This window comes from Phaethon lepturus, unplaced genomic scaffold, assembly GCF_000687285.1.
Source record: "Phaethon lepturus isolate BGI_N335 unplaced genomic scaffold, ASM68728v1 scaffold34077, whole genome shotgun sequence".
Lineage (NCBI taxonomy): Eukaryota > Metazoa > Chordata > Aves > Phaethontiformes > Phaethontidae > Phaethon > Phaethon lepturus.
The window spans coordinates 44,217-62,095 of NW_010553177.1; the positions used below are offsets into that span (position 1 = coordinate 44,217).

At 41.8% G+C, this 17,879-nt stretch overlaps 1 protein-coding gene across 1 annotated transcript; it reads right to left on the reverse strand.

The window, feature by feature from the left end:
• Positions 1 to 310: 310 nt before the first annotated feature.
• On the reverse strand, positions 311 to 15,056 carry LHPP (phospholysine phosphohistidine inorganic pyrophosphate phosphatase; the record flags this gene model as incomplete). The annotated part of the gene is made up of 6 exons (XM_010291470.1): positions 15,043 to 15,056; positions 14,713 to 14,900; positions 13,830 to 13,983; positions 10,120 to 10,183; positions 8,829 to 8,921; positions 311 to 402 (listed from the first exon to the last, which is right to left on the reverse strand). Coding segments are annotated over exons 1-6 (605 nt in total), but the record flags the coding sequence as incomplete, so codon positions are not given.
• Positions 15,057 to 17,879: the final 2,823 nt, after the last annotated feature.

Below are 17,879 nucleotides of genomic sequence, written 5' to 3' on the forward strand. Positions count from 1 at the left end.
TCCACCCAAGCCTAACTGCTTTGCAAGGAGGTGCTTGTTCAGACAACAAATGCAAGTGTACATTGATGGCAAATTCGTTCCACCAATGGGGAAAAAATCTGAAAAGGCAGGGAAAAAATCTGGTCTTGTGCATTTGTTTCAAATGTGTACCAGCTTCCAAACCATAACTCCTTTTCTTTCAGAAATTAGCACATTATTAGAGTGCAGTGTTGTTTGGCAGAAAGGCAAATACAAAAATCATCACCTACAGTCATTTCCCCTCTTTCCACAATTGCCCCCATGGAGCGCAGCGTGTACGGTGTGCACTGACCTGTACTTTCCTGTTCGCACTTGCAGAGCTCTCATACCGCACCGCTGGGCACCTCCTACATCATTCACAATATCATCTCCAATCATGATGGCCTGTCAAAGCAATGAAATACAGAAAAACTGGCATCAAGTGGATTTTATTTCTGCCATACGTCACGCTCCTTTGACATAACAAACAGCTTGATTTGATGTTTAATACTGCCATCAGACAAATTAAACAAGATAATAGTGTCATCATATTGATTAAAAGTCATCCTACCTTGAACGTAATTCATGCTATAGCTCCTCGAGCAATGTACTAGTGCAGTACACATCTGTACAATTTGTAATCAATCACAAAAATCAAAGTGATTTGGCAGGCAGTTCAAAGAAAATGTTGAATTTTATGAAGTAAGGCCTATTCTGTTCCTAACGATCCGTTTATGTTATGCTCCAAGCAGTTTAAATTAAGCTTAGCTTTTTTAAAAATTTCCTTAAAATTGATATCCTAAAAGCCAGTCAAAAGCTTAAGCTTGCGGTCACCAAGATGTGTAACTTTGCTGATCTTGATCCCAACCCATTCTCAGATTTGATACAGAAATTTGGGAAATCACTATAGATGTAATTTATTTGGCTTTGCACAATGTGACACAATAGGTACAGGCCTAGCATGGTTTGCATTACAGTTGGCTTAAGTCTACGCAAACATTAATAAACTCAATTGAGTAGATTACCAAAAAATGTAACTGAGAAAAGACCTTCTGGTTGCACTAAGATTCGTCTGAGTGTCTGATCAAAACATATAGCATGCATGCTGCCATCCTAACTTTGTTAAAGATCTTTGTTAAATTGAAGCATATCAACCAAGGGGTCTTTTTCATTGACAACTATGTCTACAAAATTTCAAGCGCTTATTATCATCCTGCATTAAAAAATATTACATTTATTTTATTCTTCAAATTTAAAAATGGTTGGAGGGGTCATTTTATAGTTTCAACAAAAACCGGCATATACACAAAACAGTAATCTTCAAATAATAAGCAAAAAAATCAGCTTTCAACCTTCCAAAAGCATTCTGGATTATTCTGAAGAGAACAGAGGCAGCAACTGGAAGTGGGGCAACACATCAGCTATGAAAATTTGTAATTTAGTTTACCTATCTGATTTTAAAGCATGATTTTGCACCTGCTGTACCAAAGTCAAATTTTATCGAAAATACACTAATTAGTTGTGTCTTGTTGAATTAGTCTCCCACTTCATAAACATAACTGCCAGGCTTTCACAATGAGGGCACCTTGCAACTCTAGAAACTCCTGCCTGAATTCCCATTCCTTCCATGTACTTTTGATTATTGTCATACCCACACATCAGATACACGGAGTCACGATGCAAAGCGTTTCTTTTCTTAAGAAATTGCTCACACATTTTGTGTGGGTCGAGCTTTTCCTAGGGTCTGTTATGACGGACCCTTGTCCCACGTGCGGGGCTTGGGAGGTTACAAGCCCCTCTGCAAGGGGGCCAGGACTGCCTTAGATGGCGGCTGGGTGACCGAGAGCCACACCGAGGGGGACTCCGCTGGGCACGTCAAAAGCCAACCCAGCATTTTTCCATCTGCAGAGAACTGATAAATAGGCCCTTGTCAGAGAGGTCATGGGAATGAGGCGCACGCGGCAAAAGCGGGGATCGGCTTCTCCAGAAGCAGCAATCCAAAGGGAATGCCGGGTCTTTTTGTACAGCTGGCTGCAGCTTTAAGGACAGAACCATACAGAAAGTCTGTGTTGCAAGCGCCATGCCAGTTACTGCTTCTGCTAATATAAAATCCTCTTCTTCCTCTGCCTTCACGTGGAAGCACGTCTTTTTAACATAGAACGCAACCATACAAGAGCCAGTTCATTTGTCTTCTGTGTCACCCACGCTTCAGATCCCAGTCTGTAAGCAGTCCACTGGGCAGGACTAAATCATACGTACTGAAGGAGTCTAACAACACTACAGCTCCAGAGCTGTTTTTATTAATCATCTAACTACAACAGATCCTTCTCCCACTTATTATATAGCAAGTAAAAGAAATCTCAGGGCATACCTAAAGCCCCAGCTGAACAGAAGATTTTCTGAGAGCATTCATAAACCAAACTGAGCTATGAACACGTATATCTGGATCAGCTTCAGCTGATAAAACTAAATCCTCTTTTGAGTTAGGTATCAGGTGCGGAGTGCAAGATTATACATAGTAGTCACCTGCCCAGTCTATCTTCCGTGTTGTGTTTTAATACCGTTCACGTGAGGGATGATCATCATTCCTCAGGTGATGGGACATAACAGGATGCCCTTTCAAGTCAACGCTTATTTGTCTGGTACCACACTGAAGTAGTTTATTTTGAAACAGTTTATATATGCCCACCCCAGAAGAGTCACTGCTGGGGCCAGGCTTCGAGAGCTCCTTTAAGGAGCAGAGAGACATAAGGACTTGTGGCAAAGGGGTCAGAGCTGGGGAAAACATGCCCATAGGGAAGGAGCAGCAGGCTTCGGGACAGGTAGCTCTGCCTCTCCAGCTGTGCGCTCACAAACTGCTTCAAAGCCACCAGACGATGGAGGGCTCAGTCTGTTTTATCCTTTCATTGTTGGACCATGTTCCGTATCCACTCTGCTCATGGAAACCTGTGTTCCTCATAAAATGCCTTCCCCTGTAGATACTTCACTTTTCCTTACCACTCCTCCAAACAAGCAATCCAGCAAGAAATGGGGAGAAAATGATGGGTTAATTTTAAGTAATTAATAAATAAAGCATGTATCCACAAATGAGGAAAATGGAATAGTCCCACTGTTACATGCAGAGCTGCAGAGAACCTGGCAACACCACTCCCAGCCAGCCACCATTAAATTTCCACCCAAGCTGCTTTGAGATATTTAATCATTCTCAACCACTGGCTTTAACAGTTTCTAATCCTCTTTTCTTTTAAAATTCCTTTCAACCCCTCCCTGAGGGGGACAGGGAACAGTCCCACAGGGGGGACCCTAGGAGCAGACCTGCCCCCACCACCTGCACACCCTTGCTCAGCCTGAACCCAGACCTTCAGGATGAGATTTCTTGAAGTAAAGACAATTTCAGTCCTAGGTTCTCAAAACCCTAAACATTAATTTCCTCTGAAAATGGGACAAGGGCTGAGTAGGGCAGCCCACCAAGCACTCGCTTGCCAGGGCTGCATTTTACCCCATCCAGGCAAGTTTTCCCGCAAGATGCCCAGCAGCTCTGCAAGTGCAGCTGCAGAGGAGCAGCGATGCCTGTCCAGGCCAGCTTGTGGCATACGCATACAAAAATGTACTCCAGCCCCCAGGGATTTCACAGATTTACTATCGGTGAAGGGCAATAATCACTAAAGGAGGAGCAATTATTCCCAAATCATTTAGGATTTAAAAAATCATTGGCAAGAAGATAGAGGTCAAAAGGTGTGCTGTCAAGGGAAATAAAAAAAACTCTACCTGTCAAACCTGGGTTTAACTTCCTCTCTGACTGCAATACGGTAAGAAGAGAGAGAAAGATATAAAACTGAAAGGTCACATGCCCACTGAAAATAAGAATTAAAAGATCCTCATTCATGTTCACAGGGATCACACCGTTAATACGTTCAATTATTCTGCAGAAGTTACTTTTTTTAGATTGGCTAAAAATTTACTAAAAAGAAAGGCAAAAATGCAGTGAGACAGTCTCTCTGGTTTTAAGAGAAATCATCAAAGAATTAAAATGGGTGTAATTTATATTTTCCTAAATCATATAGCTGGTGAGAGATGGTGTGTGTGGTTGTACACATGCAGTAAATAAAGCACAAAGTGTGTGAAACCACTGCTGTTGAATAGTCCCCATCAAACTCAACCCACATCAGCAGTGATAATGGAGGAGATGAACATGGCCTCTAAGAATTTGGGGGTGGGAAGGCAAAAAAAATCCCCACTGGACAAACGTATGTGGCACAGGAATCACCATGATGGCCAGCAGTCTTACTGGTGGTGCCTGGGCCAGAGAACCAGAGCTGAACAGAGGTGGGGACCAACTCCTCTTACCCACAGAAGCAGCCAACACTAATAAGCCTTCAGAGACGCTGGTAGGGTGGCAAATGGGAACCTTGTGTATCTTTTGTCTGCAAACAGAACTTTAGTACTCACTAAAATCACAGAAAAATGTTTGATCAGAAAAGGAATGATGGAGTAAGAAAATGAATGAGGCAGAAAGGCAACAATTTCTGTATCACCCAGCCATGCTCGTGCTGCAGTGCAGTGTTTACTCGGACAAGCTCAGGTACGGTACTTCGGAGGCTGAAGTCTGCAGAGGATGCAAATGAAGAGACGCAGAGAGGAAGCGCGCAAACTTCAGCAGAATATTTACCCCATGAACGTTTCTGGAGTCAAACATATATATGCCTCAGCAAATTTCTTCTATAGGCTTAATAACCTTAATCAAGGTAAATGTGCCAGAGGCATAAGGAAATAAAGTTCATACACAAAACCTTGATTAATGTATTAAAGCCCTTTATACAAGAAATACAATACATTTACTTTTCTCCCTATTCTCCTTGGCCCAACCGGTAATCTCCTAGGCTTCAGGATCCCATATTAGCATTAGTTATGTTTCTATCTTGGAACTACTAGCTGTGCAAACATCAGACACCCAAAGGGCATCACATGTGGCCTCTGACCTGGGAGAAGCTGTACAACAATGCAGGTGAAACAAACACATTAAACTTCCGGGCCAGTTTTCCAAAGGCTGCAGGGTCAGCCAGGTTTCAGTGAGCTTTCAGCAGGCCTCGAAGCTTGAAGCTTCACTCGGCCACTTCACTCTTCTTTCTAAGATGGAACATCTTCCCCCATCATGGCCGGTGAGCAGGGAGGGGACGCTGGCGTGGCGGCCGGTCCTCTGTGCCACTCTCGGGGTGACCTCCCTCACTCTCACACACCACTAACTCCCACCTAAGACTTGCAGGTGGCAGAAATGGGAATTGGTTAACTACCAGTAGTTTATGCACTTCAGTATGACCTGCCATCACTCCCATTAAAGCAGGACAATTTGCTACAGAGAGAACTTTTTATGATTATATAAAACTACCAGAACCTTAACATTATTTAGGTTTTATTGTAAAGCTGTAAAAATCATCCACTGTTACAGCTGCCTTAAACATATGAATGAGGCATTTCAGTAACCTTTAAGATGTGTTATTCTTTGTCATATTACTGAATCATAAGATAGGTCTGGTTACCTCTAAGAGGTTTAAATTTCCAATCTATTAAAGTAATACCGGCAATCTGTTATTTCTAGGCCATTGAGGAAAGGTTAAAATGAAAATTGGACTTTGGGGAGTTCCTCCTATTCTAAGCGCAGGTTGAAAACATCTTGGCAAGCAGAAGGCAGAGTCAGGGTCTCAGTAAGAAGCAGTTATCAAGGGAAACGACTGGTGATAACTTTATTGATTAAAGGAGCTTGAGAAATTTAAGATTTGCCACTGTCTAGCATTACTGTGGTGAGACAGCTTTATTAAAAAGGTATTTTTCATTAAAAGTCAGGTGAAAGAAAACTGTAATATGTTTTCAAAAGCACAGCTCATCTAAACTGGTTTAATGATGGTATGGATTAAATGCATTCCACAGTGGGTGGAATAAATTATTGGCAAATATTTTATAAAAGTAAAGGCAAGTAAAAGTCCTTGTCATGTCATTACAAATGCTGAGAAATATAGCTCATTCAGGAGACAGATTAAAACGTAATACAGTGCATTACTAAGGAACTTATTGAACGGAATATACTGAGTTTTTATTATTATGTATGACGAACTAAAACAACCTGCAAATCCTTCTCAAACGAACATTGAAGTTGCAAGGTCAAGCACTCAAAAGTTAGGAAAAGACGTTAGAATTAAGGCATTTTGCTCTGCTGTAATTTGTTCCTCCTACGCATGGGCATCATGATCCAGGTTTTAACTCCAGCAGCATGGACTATTTTTTCCATAGTCGAAAGCACGGAGTGACTGGTGCCATTACACAGCGGTGTTTACTGCACTGCTCCTTGTTAGGCACATACTCCCTTCATCTCGAATCTCTCTGAATACAAAAAAATTGTATCTACGGACCAGACATATTACTACAACAAACTGATGGCATTTAACAGTATAAACTACACATGAAAAAAAAAATCTCCGTCAAAATATAAAGTTAGTCATTAGCAGCACTATGGCACTATGGCAAACAGCAGGGAATGAATACATGAACTCTGCTGGGGACTGTTACTGCTTTTCTGTACCCAAAACAAATCCTCCTGAAGTCGATGGGAACCGCTCACTGAGGCTTACCCTATGGGACCATTTTTGCCAGCTTGGTGATGCATTAAATCAGATTTGTTTCCTGGGGCAAAGTTTTTGAGACAGGAGTTACCCTCCCTCGGTGCCACGCGCTGACTCGGTCCCGGCATACTGCAAGCTGGGCAAAACAGCATCTGGGGACAACCGCACTGTCCTGCCTATGGAAAAGGGCAAGCAATTGCCACTATGCAGGGTCGCAAGGATAGAAAACTCAAAATGAGCATCTTCCCTTCTACTCCTGCACGCCAATCATTTCTGATATAAGCAGAAACAGAAACCTTCATGCATCTGATTTACACAAACAGTATCCGAGGGCTGAGCTCTGTGGGCCTTTTTTTGCTTTGTTCTTTATTCCAGCTACTTTTTCTTCAAATGCCACTCCATGTCTGAAATGGATTTTTTGGTTTGTTGGTTGGATGAATGGATTGAATAATTGCCATGGCTGTACATGGGATATTATGTTCAGGCTGAGCTATCTTGTTACTGGGAAGATATCGACAAACTGTAAGGGAGTACAGAAAAGAGCACTGCAGCGGGTTAGGGTGCAGAGGGACCGAATCACAAGGGAAGCTGCTGAGACCTAAACGCACTGTTTTGGAAAGAGACAACTACCGTCATGATAACAAGTCTGGAGGTAACTGGAGGGAGAAAATACCCAGGAAGGCAAGCAGTTATATTGTTTTTTACCTGCAGTAAAACTAGAAAATAAGGAGATGGGAGTTTGAACGGGAATCATACTGAAGAATCTCAGAAAAAGCTGCCTGCCCACAAGATCTACTTGGCTGTGAACACTGTCCCCAGGGTACTTACAGAAGTTCAGTTGTTTGGCTCACTTAAAACTACTCTGGTCAAAACATTAATAAATGTGGAGCAGGGAACACTCCTGCACAGGGAAGGAGATGGATTAGATGGCCTGCTAGGTCTTTTCTATCTTCCCACTATATAATAAAGTAAAACCCAAGCACATACTGAATCACAGGGCCATAATTTCATCTCCAAGCTCTAGGGACCTACAAGCCACCCAAACTTCACTCCTGTTGTTTATAATGTCACCAAAACCCCCTGATGGAATTACTACGTTATAATTCACAGCTGTCTGTGAGTCATCTCATACTCATCCTTATGTCCTGTGTGACATACCAACAAATCAACAAAGAGGATCTGGGCACAACTACAGAGAGGTGAAAAAATGGGCTGTAGTAAGTAAGCAGGGAGCATCACACGTTCAGTGTGTTTCTGGAAGGTGTGATGAATCCAACAACACAGAGGAGTTTTTGGGTCAGCCAGTGCTTCCTGTTCACCTACATTAGAAAATATTTTATTGCTGCCTTTCCCTTTTACTAAAAAATGTAGTCAGTGTGACACCAAAGGGAATAAGTAACATTTTGGCTGCAGTTCTACCATGCTGCAGCCTCCAGATGCCAAGCGGACTGCCAGGCACTGGGGCACCTCTCATCTTGTGACGCACAAGATCTTCTATAATTCCTTGAAAATTCCTAGGAAAACCTAGTTTAGATTCTTTTGCATTGTTTTCTTTAGCCTCCAGAAAAAGGAATTTCACAACAGAAGTGCATGTTCTTTTGAACTCTGTGATTTGGGAGGAAGGTGAATAAGAAAGCACAACACAAGAGTACCAGTAGAAGGAGAAACCACAGCAGAGAACGGAGGGATGGAAGACTCTAATCTGGGTACAAGTATGAAGGGCACAAGTCAAAGCAAAGACAGACAGACACAGGGAATGAAAATGGAAATAGCAGGCAGTCAAAAAGAACCCTCAAAAAAGCAGAGAAAATAATGTCATGCCTTTCAGGAGGATAGGAAGTATGAACAGGGCAGAAGAAATTCAGCAGGTCCCCACGTGCCAGCATTTACCCTCTTGGCTGTCAATTCTTTTTTGTCTACTTCACATTATTTGGTAGAATGGGCAAACATGGAGGTTTTTTCCCCCTGAGGCATTTTTTCAACAATTTTTCTTTTCCTTTTTCTACTTTTTTTTTTTTTTTTTTTTTTTTTAGTAATTCATAGGAAAATCCTGAATATAAATATTTCTCTGCACCATCTATGGTCCTCCTGGCCACATTCCCTTTAACTTCTTCTATAACTTTTCGTGAAAAGACATCAAACCAAAAAAAAAAAAAAAATGCATTAGTAGATATAACTATATGGCACAGCCAGTGGTCATAGCATCAGAAGCCTTACCTGCTGCGGTGGAACTCCCATTTCTGCTAAGGCTGACTCAAAAAACATTTTTGCTGGTTTTCCCACTACCTCAGCTTGAACATCACAAGCGTACTGGAAAAAAAGAAGAGACACACACACACAAAAAATGATGATCAGAAAAGGATTTGTTCAACTCCATAACTCCAGCCAATTGTATAAAAAGTATGTGATTATTGATTTTTTGCCCTTAAGTTACACAATGGATTAGTGGGTGAGGGTGAACACCAGAGAATGTGGATAACAGAAGTGCTTAATGTTCTCTGGCAAGAGAGAAAGTCCTCCTGAAACATTTCAAATTACATCTGTTACGTTCTCCACCATGAGAGCAGTCTTCAGACTCAGTTCCAGTATTGCTCATTTCTATAAGAGCATCATTCTCAAAGAAATACAAAATACCCTTCATGTGAAATGATGAAAAGTACTGGAGCGCCTTAAGAGATGTAGGGGGTTTCTTCAACCATCTGGCATATTTTTAATGGTTCAAGTGACCAGCCTGAGCTGAAGAGCTCTTATTTTCCTGCAACTAAGCATCAGTAGTGTGCTGAAAATTTTGCATAAAAAAGGTCTTTCTAGCTTGTTCCTAGACAACTAGAAGCCTGAACTTATTTTGGGAGGCAAAAGCTCTCCCCAAAATTCACATGGATACAAATGAATGTGCTGGAAGCATACATTATATCCACTACTGTCTGTGCTTGTATATTCCCCTACTTTGCTTTATTGTCTGCATTCACTCTGTATTTATTTTTTTCTCTCTCTGCAAGCCTATAAAAGGGAACATAATGATTCTCTCCTTCTCTCACCCTTAGGTTGGCTTATCTATTGGGTTCCAGTTCTGCACAGACTTAATCAGGCTTAAAACAGGATTGTACTTAAGTACCTTGCTGAATAAGGGCCTTTTGCTGTAAACTGTTAAGGGCAAGGGCTGTGTTAACAACGCTACACCAAACATAAAATGGACCTTCAGTTTTTCTTGGGTATCTTGCAGATAATATTACATGTCTTCCTCTTCTGACTCCTTCTTTCAAGGGCCTCACTTCCAATAAAAGGTACCACAATTATAAAAGTTCACATTTCAAATAAAATTTAAAAAAAAGAACAAAGCCAGAAAACAAATGTATCCATCCATCTTTAGAATGTAGCAAATGAGTTTCAATCTGTGGAAACTTCCTCCACCAAGGTGAGTAATTACAGAAGATGACCCGTATTTATACCAGTTATTCTTTTAACAAGGTACACAGAACAAGTAAGCATAATGCAAGCTATAAAATACCTCTAATGCCTTCATATATGCTCCAACATCAAGTTTCAGACCATCGGTTTCTTTATAGTAGCGTCTGGAAATGAAAGCGATAAAGTTCCAATGAAACGAAAACGCTGGCAGTTAAATACAAAGAAACCACATTTTATTATTTCTGTGCCTATACAGATGTCCATATGGCTGCAACAAAAAGTCAAGTCATCAGAAACTCTAGAGCCTTAATTTAACACCAGGAATTAAGTAAAGGACAGGCTCAGTACCTGTGCAATGCTGGGGAAAAGATCTCAGACCAGATGCCCATCTGGCATCTGGGACACAACTCCACTGGTTCAAAGGGATTTCAACTAGCTTATATCAAGGATGAGCGTGACCTGTGTTTTATTGCACAGAGTACTAGCCGCTCACAAAGGACAGCAGTTACAGTGCTCTTCCTTTCATCAGTGATGCCAAGACTTCTTGGCAGATATAGAATGAGGGCTGGCACCTACCAGCAGCTGTAACACCACCTGGAAGGGGACCCCGAACAGTTGACCATCACTGCTTGTCACCAGCCTCCCACATGAGGAAAGCCAGGGTGCAGTTTATCAAGACTAAGAAAGTCCTCCAATCTAAATTTTGTTCCTTCTAAAAATGCTGCTATTGTCATGGAGCTTGTAACATTAGTTAATATCTTTACAGTGTTTTTCTGGAATAGCAATTCACATCAACGCAGGTCTTCCAAGTTCTCCTGATCAGAGCAAAGACCAGTTTCTATATCACAGGAAAAAAGGTAGGATGAGCAGTCAGTTAAGATTTTATGCCTCATCCTTCTGCCATTTTCGATTATTCAGCACAGCCTCCCTTTAAAATGACCACTTGACCTTTGCTAGAACAGCCATTAACCTTCTATAGTCTAGCGTAAACAGCTTAATTTTCTGACAGTGGCATGACAGAAGAAATTACAAAGCCAATTCCCACTCTCAGCCCAAAACAGATGCTAAATGTAAATCACTCCATTTTCAGGAGGAGGGCATTCTGCTTCAGTGACTCTGACACTTTCGTTTTCTATGGAATGAACTAAAACTTCAACCAAAATCATCCTACTTGCCCAAGGTAGGCACCTTGTTAAGGTCCACCCAATTACACTGATTCTGCACGTTAAAAACAAAGATGGCTTGTGACTGTTTTTCTTATATGGCCCTTTGCATCAAGGAGGCTTCTCTAATTAGGTGAACAATTCATCCAATTTATAATCTCCCTTCTTCAAGTCAGAGGGTAACTCATTCAGAACTCACAGTCACATTACCTAAATGATCAGTCATTAAAAAAAAAATATGCTCATGGTGAAAACTGAGCTCAGAATATCCAAAAATCTGTATTTTTAAATGAAAAATAACATTTCAACAAAGTAACAGCTGGTCTGATTTAGAGTTGTCTACATCAATGAATGACCAAATAAATGAATACTTTTATATGCACAGGGTATAAAGGCATTTTTGCATTGATGACATTGCAAATCTTAAACAAAGGTTGATTCTATATTTCATTTTGAAAGATGGCATTACATAAGATAAAACTTAGTTATTTTATGGACATCAGCCATTCTGCTGTTGGCTCAACATTTTCTCCTTATCCTTCTAACTGAGAAACAGTAAGGATTTTTTGCCCATGTTGTAGGATCAGAGCATGAGTGTCAGGTACAGCAATACAATGGATTTAACTGCTCCTTAACCCAGCTGGATCAATAACCCACAAACTAAGAAGGCTTTTCATGCCCATTACGGTCTATTGAACCACTGAAAAAAATTGTCACTACAGTTTCCTCAAGCTAAACATGCATAGTCTTTTTTAAGCCCATACATTGTATAACAGATAAGAATAAACCTTTCAAGGCTGTTGGGATTCGTCATTATTCAGCACTGGCATTAATAACCTCCTGTTTAAAACCTCAGAATCCATCCACCTGAATTGTTTTTAGGAAAACATTCAAATTCCCCGGCTAGATTTTTCCTGCATGTGAAAGCAGGAGATCAAAATTTACCTTTAACATTTAGAGAACAATAAAAATATTTTTTTTATATTCAAACTATCAAAAAAATTGATCTGTCACCTCAAAAGCACAGTTGTGTTTGCATACACACCATACACACCAGGCCAGCCATTTCTCAGTATATCCTTGGGCTCTCCCCTTAGATATTCTCAGCCACTACACTTCACTCACAGCCAGAGGAACATCTACCCCCATCTCCAACATAGTTCACGTGGGGTTTCTGCATTGCAGTTACTTTCTACTTTTTACTACCCTAAATTGGTAGCATTTCTGTATTAGAAAAAAAAAAACCCACTCTCTTGGCTTCTAATTCCTCATGTATAGCAATTCTCAAGCCATAAGCACGAAAGTGCTCCCTTACGTATGACATTTTCATACATATGAATCAACCTGCAAAGATGCTAAGACAACTTTCAGAGACAGCATCTTTAAGTACCACTCAAATAGCAAGGAGTCATTTACGTCTCACAGGCCATTAGCTACACATCTCAGCCACTACAAATGTGGGCAGGATTCGAACCTGGCAAAAGAAACCTGGCTGACTGTTGGCTGAAACAGAATTTTTGGACCACCTGATCCTTCCCACCATTAGTAACTTCAGGACGCTGGAAGATCAAATCCCATCACAAATCCACTCCAACAGCCCTTTATCCAAGCACAGCCTGTTCGATTTGTTTGGTTTGTGTTTCTTTCACTATTAAAAAACCATTTATTTTCAGTTCAGACAGGAAATATGACTACAGGAAGTATTAAATCAACAGTTCTCATCTCTGAGATCTTGCAGAGGCCAAGACAAGCAGTGCCTATAATGCTACAGGCCTCTCGCAATACGCATTCTCCTGGGGGTCATACACATAAAAATCTCAACTCTCCATGATTTCCATGGGTTTTTGAAGAGGCTCTCAGACTTGCTCTTAAAGCAACAAATGTCCTTTTCCTAGTGGCTTGCAAAACTACGGCTATTTAACCCTCCCAACGCCACCTGCAAAGATGCAGATTGTTGCATCAAGGTCCATCTCGTTCTTGAACACTGACTTTGGAGAGTGGGAGACTGGCATTTGCTGTGCTTATACACCAGGGCGTCTCCAAGTTCTCTAAAGGCTGCTACAATCCCTCCTTAGAGGAGCAGCTAAATTTCTCACTCTCTAGCACTTGATGAAACACACCCACACAACTGCTTACTCTGCACTGTCTACAAAAAAAAAAAAAAAAAAAGACCATCAACAGCTGAAATTAAAGCGATGCTTCACCCAGTGCTGTAGCACCACAGAGACCCTACTGATAAGTATTTCTGAAGTCAACTGGAGAATTTGGCATAGCAACTTCAGTGACTTCCAGTGCCCTTTGCAATCCTGCATCAGCACAGGGCTGAACTGTGACTCGTGGGGAACATCCACACCATCTCTTTTCAGAGACCTGTTTCAGTGGAATCATCTTAGCTTTCCCTTACACCCCGGAAAGACTACAAGTAAGTGACTCAGGACAGGAGGCCAAGATGGGTGACTGAATTACCCATTGAGGATCCTTCATTAACACACACCTGAGCATCTGTCCCACTGCAGACACATAGATTAACTGCTTAAAAGTTGGTAGTGTGAATGCCCACACCGATATCTGGCCTCCATTAAGTACGAAGACACTGGGGGAAATTTAAAAATTTAGAGACCTAAGGAAAAAACAGTGCTTAACTCACCCTCTACCAAGGGAGATCAAAACAGGCTTCTCCATCCCAATCAGAAGTCGGAAAGCTTCATTAAGGTTTGCATAGGTGAAGTTTTCTGCTGCATCTCCGATAACCACACAGTTTGGGTTTGCTTTATCAATCTCCTCAAATTCAGGGACAAGATCTACAGAAGGAGCGGAAAAAAAAATCCACAAACTCCTTACCAATTCAGATCCCATTGGAACGGATGGTTTTCCCCCAGATTTGTGTATCTCTTCATTCATTACACAACACATTAAAAAATATAAATCCGAGTCTGGATCAATTGCTCTTCAGACCTCTCTATTCCTGACTGGATCCTGCTATTCATCTCTCCTACAAAGAGCAAAATAAACCATTTCCTACCCTTGCCCTCGCTCCCGCCACCCATGTCTGTGGCTCACTACACCCAAGCACCTAGACCCAATGCAAACTCCTGGGTAGATGAATGAAAATGTATAACAGTGAGGGCAGGATCCACCTCCTTTCTCTGTACTCACACCCTACAGAAGAAAACACTTTAAACTTAAAACCTCTGCCATGATAACAAAGACAACGTAATGCCCTGCACAAGACCCCACCTATCTCCTAGTCTCGGTGGTTAAGCAGCAGACTCCTCTGCACAGCTGCCGACCCCCAGCACAACTCTGTGCCTTCCCTGTACCACTACCATAACTGAGGTCTCGCTCAAGCCAGACCACAAAGGTTTATTCCAGAGTCTCATGGCAAAGGAAAAAGCTTTTTGCTGTAGGAAAACAACAGCTGGTAGCTCTTCCCCGACGAGCTATGGGAATTGACTGCTCTATAGCTAATGCCCACATCTCCCTAGGCTGTCCCTCTGTGTGTCCCAGCATCTGCTGCAGCTCTGTCCCACCATTGTGCACGAGCAAGTGCGGCCTCAGGCTGCGCTCCTTCAAAATGCGGCAGGCTGCTGGGGCTGGAGCAGTGACTTCAGCCACAGAGATGTCAAAGCCCATGCCCTGGAGCTTCTTCACGAACTTCTCCCGAGTCGCTTGGGTTTCATTAGTGCAGAACCGCAGCTTCAGACCAGATGCTTTGATCCTGTTGAGTGAAAGCAGCAGAGGGATTAACCAGGCATAAAAAAAAGAGGTAAGAGTATCATCCTTGCTGTCCCACCCCTAACTTGGATAATTACAATAAAAATGCAAAGAGGAAATGCCAAAACAGGAGCAGGATTCCTTACCGTGACCAAGGCATGCCTAGAAGATATTGATTCTGGGCACTACAGCTGCACTTTCCATGTGCAGGGCCCTTGTCTTGCCATTGCATACAACTGCCCTCCTGGAGCAGAGAGCTAAACTGGACACAGCAGCACAGGTGATGCCCACCATCCCCAGGATACCACAGTCTTTCAGCTACACACTCCCTCCACACAACAAAAACTCCAAAATCCAGTTCCTTTTCTTTAAACCAGTCCATGGATGTAGACACACATGAACTGAAGGCACTGAACACCCATGAGTACAGTAACTGGTGTGATACCACTGGCTATTAGCGTTTTAACTTGGATTTTCACCTTTCCACTTACTGATCACCGGCTGCAGTGATCTGCTGGAGGTAAGTGCAAGGCTTTACACTTCTGCAGACTCCAGGTAAGAGGCCAGCTAGTTGCAATGATGCTCATTATCAACACTGGGGTGGTTTCAGTTACATTTATCATTTAATCTCCCATAAAACAACTGTGCTGTTACTTGATGGGTAATCCTGAAAAATACGGTACTTCAACAGATTCATTAATAGATGTTTACAGGTAAAACCTGTAAAAGGCTTCTGAAGGGAAGAAAACATGTCCCCAAGTGCCCAGAGCCAAGGACACAGTTCCTGTGGATCAGTACTCTGCAATCTTGTGCAAGTCCTCTGCCTCTAAGTGACTTTGTTTCCCAACCCAAGCTGTGGTGACCTACTGGGGATGTCACAAAAAGGCCTCTTCTCCAAATGAGTTGTCAGCCTTTTGGAGAACCAAGCGGCGATGGAAAATCAGAAGCATTGAAAACAGACAATTTTTTTCCAAATATTTGCCAAAGGGACTGTCACTCAGCTCCTCAGATATATTAAAATGCCAAACTTTTGTCAGTTTTAGGGTGAATTTGTACCTCATTATCTTTGAGGACCTAAGCTAATATGGGTTTAGATACTTACATAAGTTACGGGCTAAGCTTATAAATTCTTATTAAAGTATTATTACCGTTCTTTGTGTTAGGATGAAAAAGGACTTTTCTGTTAGGAAACCCCCTGCACTGATTCTCAGGACAACAAAACATGGTGGGTTCCTTTTTAGGGAAGATTATGCCAGTCGGTTGGTGTAAACACCGAAACCACCTCGAGGTAACGCATCCGATGACAGACTTTCCATCAAAAGAATCTTAGAAATCCAGTACTGACTCAGAGAGCTCCTTCTGCTCATTAAAACTGCATGCCAGTGTCTTCTTCAATAACACAGGTGATTCATTTCTTTCTTATTATTTGTCTTTCCTAATCGTAGGTATGTGAATTATCAATTACACTTAGTGGTTAATTGCCCTTCATAAAGATAGCTTTTCTATTTTAAATTAGGCTGTTAATATATTGTAACTAATAGCATCCACTTGTACATTATAAATATATCTTCATTGATTGGAGCAGTGAATGTGAGATTCACTCACAAGTTAATGAAGCAATTGAGTGAAGAAGTGCAGGGTGTACCCAGGGAATAATTATTGTTAATGAATTATGATGTGACCTTCTCAGAACAATGAACAATTGGTGTGACAGTGGGATGACAGTATTCCGCATCTGTTATTCGAAACACGGTTTCATCTGTAGTTAAAAAGCAAAGCAGTACAATTTGGATACAGAACAATCTAATAGAGTGTGCCATGGTTAAAAAGATCTTATTCTAAACACAAAGCCTATCTGCACACTCTTAGGAAAAAAAAATCCCATGATTCACAACTGCCTGGAAGCAGACATTTGTTGACTAAGAATCTATTCTTTCTCTTCCTAAAGCTCCACGAAATCAATCCAGGAATGACACTAACTGTCCACCTGCACAGTCAAACAAATGTGCCCTCACAGGTCAGCTTGGTGAAAGCAAAGACTTGGTCTTCCTGGATTACAAATTTAACTTCCTTCTCAGAATTTTAAATGAAAAACAGAGCTACATTTCTGAAAGGCATGACCAAAGCAGAAGCAGTCTGGACACATCCTGGACTGGTTCACACCTTCATGGCCACCAGCAATTACCACCTCAACAAACAAACTCAGTAAATGCTTAGTAAGAGCTGAGGTCTACAAAGGGTTAGGCCAAGCTGGTCAGAAAATGGGAGTCCACTGGTGAAACATGAAAAGGACTCTCAAAAATATCCTGGAACACTAAAGAAAAGAAAAATCATCAAGAACTCCAGAGAAGACTTATTTCTACAAAAATACCTCTTCAACGAAAAGCTACCTTTTCCTTCAAAGTTAGCATCTCTAAAAAGACCCTCTGCTAGCTCTCCGTCAAATCCTTGTGCGATACAGTCACACTCACTGATACGTGCATGATTATACACACACCGGGAGGAATCCGTTCCTCAATGCTCAGCGCAGGGACCGTGAGCAGAGCCTGCAGGCCAGCACAGATCAGCAACAACTACTAACGAAGAGCTTAAATAATTAGCGTGAGCTTTTAATAACAGCTCTACATGGGGGAAATCGTGGCTCCGCTCATGTTTACAGCAAAACTCTCCTTCAGTTTTCACAGTCAGGTTTGGTGCAGGGAGGAACTAAAAGAGATGGCTTGAAGGTCTCTGTCTGACAGAGGGGAGAGATGCTTTGCACAGCGAGTTGATACCGTCCTGGGGGCACTGCTGCTGAACTGGCCAGCTTAACCGGAAACCTCGAGCTACTGAGCTGATCCAGCCCCCAGTGTTCACATTTTAAGCAGCACGTGCAGAGCAAGTTACTGCAATTTCTAGTGCCAGCAAGTGTGGGGATGTTTAAGAGAAGAAAAAGAACAAAATTTGTAACATGATGCGTTATAAGATAAAGAGCAAGGGATTA